A 7464-nucleotide genomic window follows, 5' to 3' on the forward strand; every position below is an offset into this window, starting at 1 on the left:
TTCATATATTATCAACCAAATTTAAACTCAATGCTAATATATTTATAGAACCATGTGCAATGCTAACCCAATGATACATAAAAAAAACTATGAGAACCATATAATACACGTATATACTGTTTTAATGAATTAATATAAGAATAATAATAAAATTATTCCGTATTCAACTCAAGATGAAGCTAGATTGTAGAAATAATAATATTTTTGTCATGGCCAAATAGAATAAAGAAAAAAAATGCTGTATATATGCATACGTGTGACAAAGTGTATAAATATGAAGAAGAAAAATTGAAGATAGAAAGAAATATTATTAAAGCCATTTAATTATCATATGAAAAAAAGACTTTGAAAGCAACGAGACAAGATTTATATTTCACAAGAAGCCACCGCCACCACCACCACACTCACACACACACACCCCCCTTTGTTTTCATCTCCCAAACACAACACAACACAACACAACACAACCTTAATCTTGTTATGTCAGAACACACAAACGGTGGTCATAATGATCATGATCAAACTCCAGAAATCATTGAAGAAGGCTCACGACACACGTGGCGGCGAGTCATGTCACCGGAGATTGTGGAGGTTGAAGAACAAGACAACAAGAGTGATCATGTTACTAGAGAAGTTGTTGATGTTTTTGTTGCTGTCGGGAAGAATGATTTAGATGTTGTCAAATGGGCTGTTGATCATGTTGTGGTGCCCGGAGCCCGTGTTTATTTAGTTCATGTCTACCCTCCGGTCACACATATTCAGACTCCCGGTACGTTATTATTATATTATCATGATTTTGAATCTTATGATAGATGCAAGAAAGTCTTTAAAAAATTATTGTCTATGCTTATATAAATTAGGCTTTAAATTAAAATTTTTGTAATTACGTTAATAACCTTAATTTTTAAAAGTGACTATTGATGGTTGTTAAATAATGTTTTTAACTTTTAAGTATTTTAAAGAGGCACTTTTGCCCTTTTCTTTTATTTGTTACCAAACACAACAAATTACCATACTATCCATGATTAATAACTAGTAAAAAAACAAAAGAGTACAATGAATATAACACTAACCTTTTCTTTACGTCTGATTTCCCTCAACATCTTGTTTCTCTTAGATGACAGGTCGGTAGTTGAATCATCACTCATGCTATCAAATGACTCGTCATCATCTACATAGTCATGGAAGTCCCTCATATCAACTTCCATGTCATCCGCATATTCATTTTCAATGTCCACCTTGAAATCACTATCTTGTGAATCATCATCTTCACTAGAATCCTCGATGCCACAATCAGTCTCACCATTGTCAACCTCATTCCCATTATCACCCGTACATTCGTTATCACCCCCTGGGTAGACCGTAGAAAAATCAAAATCATCAAAGTTATAACCATCTACAACCGGCTCACCCCCTTTTGCATTCTCACCCCCTTTTGCATTATCACCATCCTTTGCATTCTCACCCCCTTTTGCATTATCACCATCCTTTGCATTCTCACCCCCTTTTGCATTATCACCATACTCAATCATCAATAATTTTCTTCTAGGAACCATTTTTTTCCTAGGAACAGCAATGGCATTAGCATGAGCATCTCCATCATCTATTTCCTCAATAACAACCTTAGATGTTGATTGTGGTGATTTCAAATAAGTATCCACATCAGATTTATATTCTTCAATGAACAAGTTAATAATCTTATTTTCAGCCACATATTTGGACAAGTTAAGCACATCAGCATCACTACCTAAAGCTACTAAACCAGTATCCAAATCTTTACCTGGTATTTGAAAATGATAATATAGCGGAACATCATCTTTAAAAAATTCTAGCTCACGCAACATCCAATGGACTTCAATCACAGAAAACACATCTATGTCCACATCATCTATAAATGCAACCTTACCATTAGCATATCTTCTACCCGGAAAGTTCCTAAATGCACCACCATAGTTTATTCGTACAGAGAACAAATTAGGTTGTCCAACTGTTACAAAAAAACAAAAACAAACACATATAAAACATATAAACAGCAAAATTTAAACTGAAATTAATGATTCCAGCCTTTCAAGAATCGCAATTGAAGAAGGTGCTAAACCTTACCATATCTTATATGGGGGTTAAGGTTAGAGTATTTCTTCCTTAATTCCCAAGCCATCGTTCAAACAAAGATTCACTGGTATGAGTTTGAAAACCCTAGAAGAAATCGAAGGATGTGGGGGTTGAAGGATCTGCTGGTATTTGGTGTATAAGTGAAGAAATCGAAGGACGTTCCATCTTTATGCAGGGGGCAATGGTGCTATTTCGGAACCACTGGGTTAAAAGACGAAAATACCCTAGAAGATATGACACCAAACGGTGAAAACTAACGGACGTTCATGTTTGGGGGCACCCGGGTACTAAAAAAACAACCTCAGGGGGCAATGGTGCTATTTCGGAACCACTGGGGGCAAACGTGCTAGTTTGACAAACCACAGGGGGCAAACGGGCAATTAACTCTATCCATGACAAGATTATTTTGTAACTTTTTTAAAGTTTTTTAATGAAAAATATATAAATTTGAATATCCGGCTGATGTGTGTTTATTTTATCTATGTATGTTATAAGATTTTAAGATAAATTAGGTTTAATATAGTATACGTACTGAGTAATAGTTAAAACATTTATGGACAAATACGAAGCTTTAAAAATTAAAATAACTTAATTTAGCAAATAATTGAGTTCATTAAACAATTACTATTATTCATTTTAATAGCAATGTGCTTGACAACTTCAAAATTAGCTAACATTACCATAACTTTTTTATATTTTAAAACCGACATTTAATATTATATTAAGGACTTTACTATATGAATAAAATTACATATTTCGGTTTGTTTTTAATGCTATTTAAATAATCAAAAGTTAATATTAAAATAATAATAAATTACAATAACTTTGTCATAATATTCCCTCTGAAATTAATCAATTTATATTATGCATAGTTCATACTTTTTTTTTCATAACAAATTTAGTCCCTAGTGAGTATTTTGTTAGAATCTAATTGTCACATGCTCGCATGCCTCCCTCACGGTGGATATTTTCATGTCATTTTCACCATTTCATCAAAACCAAATATGTTACGTTTCTAAACACGAATTTAATTACGTGCAACAATTTAAACAGACACGTATAAAACTCAAATTCATATATTCTTTCTACTAAACACCATATAATACATATATTCCACCGACCAAATTAAATACATTCATACATGCTTAGATAGGTGTTTTCTTCCTTTATCTAAAGCATCTAAAAAGAGCAAAATAATATTAAAAAAAAAAACACTCCATAAACCTTCTTGTTTCGACTTTGACTACTTTCTCTAAGAGCATATGCAATGTATGGTATGTAGCTCCATGAACTTCGAGAGAAACCCGCTAAACATTGGTTGATGAAGTCTCGAGGAATTGGGTTGTTACATATAGGTTATGATGATCATAGTTGTGGTTTTGTCCATGGTCGCGATCCTGTTTAGGCCAATTGCTGTTGTGGAGAGGCCATAGGGCACGATGATCTTTGTGGAGGTAGTGGTTCACAAAGGGTTGCCTCGGCCAAGATAACATTGAAGACATGTTTTTGGGAGTTGAATGTTCAAAATATCGTCATGTGCAAGGCATACGCAAACATTAAATGATTATTTTCTAACCGCATGGTCCGCATCCTTGTCATAGACATATTATTAAAAATGACTAAACATATAGAGACTAAATGCACTTAGTAAATGAATTTAGTTATATTACTTCATCTTGTATATGATAAAACTATCTGACATATATATGTTTTGATGTCATAAAAGTTGGGAAGCTATCTAGGAGCCAATTAAGCAAAGAGCAAGTCCAGATATACATTAACGAAGAGAATAACAAAAGAAGGAGCCTCTTACAAAAGTATATACGTCTATGCACAGATGCCAAGGTACGTTAATTTCATTAGTATTTCACATAAAGAGAACATTATTTTGTATATGTAATCACACTTTGGGGCCGGGTGAGCAGATAGCCGTTGAAACAATGCTTCTCGAGAGCAATACCACAACTAAGGCTATTTTGGATCTTATTCAAGTCGTCAACATTACCAACCTTGTCATCGGAACTAAAAGAACACCTTCGCTAAGGTAATATTTTCATAAAACGTTTGGGACTTTTTTCTATAAAAGAACATGTAAAATAGTAAAGATAAGGCATTCGTCTTGTTATGTAGGCGGTTGAGAAAGGGGCCGGGCAAAGGAGAGTTCATTAAGAAGAACGCGCCTAACTTTTGTAAAGTTAGCATAATATGTAACGGATAACAAGTTATGGATGATCAACAACTACACGTTACAGAAGTTACTCCTAAAATGCCCACAACAAGTCAAAATGGGTTAAGAGTCGCTCATTTACAAGTAGAACGGAAATTTTTTGAGTGTGCTTGTTTCTCAAGTAAAATTGATTGATTTTTTTTTTCTGCATGTACGGTAAATACATGAATAATAAAATCTGAAGTATTATTATTTCACATTTGTATTCACTCAAGAATTGTGAAATCATACCACATACAAATGGATATGGCAATGATATAAAACACCATCACTCCTTATCGGGTTTACTTGTCTACAATATTAAAACTTGTTCAGTAAATTATTAAATATGTGATTCCACTAATGATCAAATTCAAATTAATATTTTAAATTCATGAAAGTATTGATATGCCCTAATATAGTGGCACAAAAATAGTGAAAGTATAGGATTGATTTTAGGCCCAAGATGGTTTTTATATAGGATTGTTTTTGTATACAGGATTGTGTATTTGTATTTTGATCTTTTATTTTTTAGAAAATGTATAGGAGCTAAGCCTGATTTTAATGCGTGTATAGATATCGGGCTAGTAATGTTAGGATTGTTTGCTTTCTTTCTTTTAGGGTCTTGACTAGTTTGGGGATATGTCCCGGCTAGTTGTGATGCCTTGTTTTGTTCGTTCTTTTTTGAATAAAAGTGTGCCAAGGCCTCGGTCTTTTTCCAAAAAAAAAATAGTGAAAGTAAAATTTTCACGAGTATAGGGATGTCAATTGGACGGGCATTAATAATTTCAGTCCCTAACTCAATTATAAACCATGTTTGATGTACCTGTTGGATGTATGTTGGGAGGGTAATTACCCGTCATACCAGGTATACCGTTAGTTTTTTAGAAGTTAGCCATTAGAATTCTCAGGCACATTCTTACTATTTTAAAATTTATATAGCTTGATTACCAAAAAACATAGAACCATAAATACTAAAAGCTAGTGAATTTGTAGACGCTATGTATGATTCAGGTAATTGAGCCGAGTATCAGCATATACTATACTCATTCTATAGTACAAAAATTTAAAAACTAATCTCATACGTGATCCACGATCAACGATCCCTCCACATATCCATCCCATCCCATCCCATACTGATACTCCCATCTAGAAATTCACAAACCGGTTAAACCAATCATTCGAAAACCGGTTAGTGGTCAACGGGCAGGAGTAACCGGTTAATTTAATAACAGGTAAGGTACTACCCCGTTTTCAAGCACAAAAACCCTAACCGGTATAACCAAACCGGTTAACTAGTAAATAACCGAAAAAAATGTTTTAAAAAAATAATTTAAAATCCCAAAACAGGTTTCGGTTAACCGATTTTGTAACTGGTTATTAATTGGTTTATGGGCCAAAATGTATAACCACTTATAAACTGCTGGTTTTTTTTGGGGCATAAAACCGGTTAGAGAAACACCTGTTAGTTACTAACCAGTTAGAGAAACAGTTAGAAACCGGTACCTCTACCCCCATCAATGTAAAAGGTTAAAAGTAGTAGTTTAAATTGGGCTTATAATATAAAGTCTTTATAAAGTAACCAAAAAATATTTATTGGGTTTCCAAACACAATTATTCATCACACTTTACTATAAAAGCCAGCTAGGATTTCATTTTCTTCCACCAGGGTTTCTGCCACCTATCTTCAGGTATGTTTAATCTCTATATTGCACTGTATATTATCAGTTTATGTTATATTCACAAATAATTAAACTATATATATATGATTTAATTGATTAATTCCGTTAATTTGAGCTTGATTTGAATCTGAGATTCATATATTATTATTTTTAAATTAAATTTAGGTATCGAAACTATTAAACCCTAGGCCACTGATTATTGATGCGTATGTATAATTTGATTGATTTATTTAGAGATTCGTATTCAATTGATATATATATATATATATTGATATGTATGTATGATTTGATTGATTTAGAGATTGGTATACAATTGATATATGTAGGAGAAAATGACAACCAGTTTAAGAAAGAACCGTAAGAAGCGTGGCCACGTCAGCGCTGGCCACGGTCGTATCGGCAAGCACCGAAAGCATCCGGGAGGTAGAGGTAACGCTGGTGGTATGCACCACCACCGTATCCTCTTCGACAAGTACCATCCCGGGTACTTCGGTAAAGTCGGTATGCGGTACTTCCACAAGCTCCGTAACAAGTTCTATTGCCCGATCGTGAATGTCGACAAGCTTTGGTCGTTGGTTCCGGAGGACGTGAAGGAGAAGGCAACGGCGGATAAGGTGCCGGTGATTGATGTGACTCAGCATGGGTACTTTAAGGTGTTGGGTAAGGGGAATGTTCCGGCGGCGCACCCGTTTGTGGTGAAGGCGAAGCTGGTTTCGAAGGTGGCCGAGAAGAAGATTAAGGAGGCTGGTGGTGCTGTTTTGCTTACCGCTTAGGTTTTTGTTTTGGATTTGAATAATTATGGTTGTTACTGTTAGTTTTGCTCTAAGAATACTCTGTTTGTTGAATTTGAACTTATATTTCATCAAAGTTTTGTTTCAAAGTCTAATATTTGTGTTTTGGTTTGCTTGATTTTATTATTGTTATTATTATTATTGTTGTAATTTGGTGTTGCCTTTGTTTTGGCTGCATTTGTGGTTTGACTAGCAAAGCAAAGTGTCTGCAAATTAAGATATTGTGTTTTTGGTTATTTGGTTTAAACTTTAAAGCTCTAAACTATTTTGACCAAAATAGTTTTGTACATTGTGGCTTTGTTACAATGGCAAGCCACCATCTCACGGTTTTTCTATTTGTCACTTGAAGTTTTGGTGTCTTGTTTGTTTGAAATTGGATTACATGGAATGTTTGTAATGTACAATACCGTCTGCACCAAACCAGTCGTAGCTGGTTGGCCGGTTTTGTTAACTTGTTTAAATAGACTCTTAGAAGGGTAGGGACGTCCTCTGGTATCCTCATCTGGGTTGAGTTTGTCGTGCGGCTACACCACTGCCACATGTTCGGGGAGGTTGGGTGTGTAGTGCACTTGGGTTCTTTAAGTTCAGGAATTATGTGAGCATGAACCGTTGTACAATGGCTACAATTCCATTAAGATTACAGAGTTTTTTTTTGTTTTTTTTTTTAAATTAA

At 34.4% G+C, this 7464-nt stretch overlaps 2 protein-coding genes across 2 annotated transcripts; both read left to right on the plus strand.

The window, feature by feature from the left end:
• Window positions 1-461: 461 nt before the first annotated feature.
• On the plus strand, window positions 462-4480 carry LOC143611860 (U-box domain-containing protein 33-like). Its single transcript, XM_077085983.1, has 4 exons — window positions 462-769; window positions 3839-3957; window positions 4038-4156; window positions 4243-4480. Exons 1-4 carry the CDS (start codon window positions 481-483, stop codon window positions 4328-4330), a joined length of 615 nt encoding a protein of 204 aa, XP_076942098.1. The 5' UTR covers window positions 462-480; the 3' UTR covers window positions 4331-4480.
• Window positions 4481-6297: 1817 nt separating this feature from the next.
• On the plus strand, window positions 6298-6807 carry LOC143611854 (large ribosomal subunit protein uL15x). Its single transcript, XM_077085980.1, has one exon. The coding sequence runs from the start codon at window positions 6333-6335 to the stop codon at window positions 6771-6773; it is 441 nt and encodes a 146-aa protein (XP_076942095.1). The 5' UTR covers window positions 6298-6332; the 3' UTR covers window positions 6774-6807.
• Window positions 6808-7464: the final 657 nt, after the last annotated feature.

Source organism: Bidens hawaiensis, unplaced genomic scaffold (assembly GCF_021521415.1).
Source record: "Bidens hawaiensis isolate Kalapana, Puna unplaced genomic scaffold, B.hawaiensis_p1.1 tig00032435_1, whole genome shotgun sequence".
Classification (NCBI taxonomy): domain Eukaryota; kingdom Viridiplantae; phylum Streptophyta; class Magnoliopsida; order Asterales; family Asteraceae; genus Bidens; species Bidens hawaiensis.

What these genes read in the sequence shown, in the direction of transcription:
- LOC143611860 (XM_077085983.1), top strand. Translation starts at nt 481, where the DNA reads ATGTCAGAACACACAAACGGTGGTCATAATGATCATGATCAAACTCCA. An exon ending in GTCTATGCACAGATGCCAAG is followed by an intron (nt 3,958 to 4,037) that starts GTACGTTAATTT and finishes CCGGGTGAGCAG; the next exon opens with ATAGCCGTTGAAACAATGCT. An exon ending in AAAAGAACACCTTCGCTAAG is followed by an intron (nt 4,157 to 4,242) that starts GTAATATTTTCA and finishes CTTGTTATGTAG; the next exon opens with GCGGTTGAGAAAGGGGCCGG.
- LOC143611854 (XM_077085980.1), top strand. Translation starts at nt 6,333, where the DNA reads ATGACAACCAGTTTAAGAAAGAACCGTAAGAAGCGTGGCCACGTCAGC.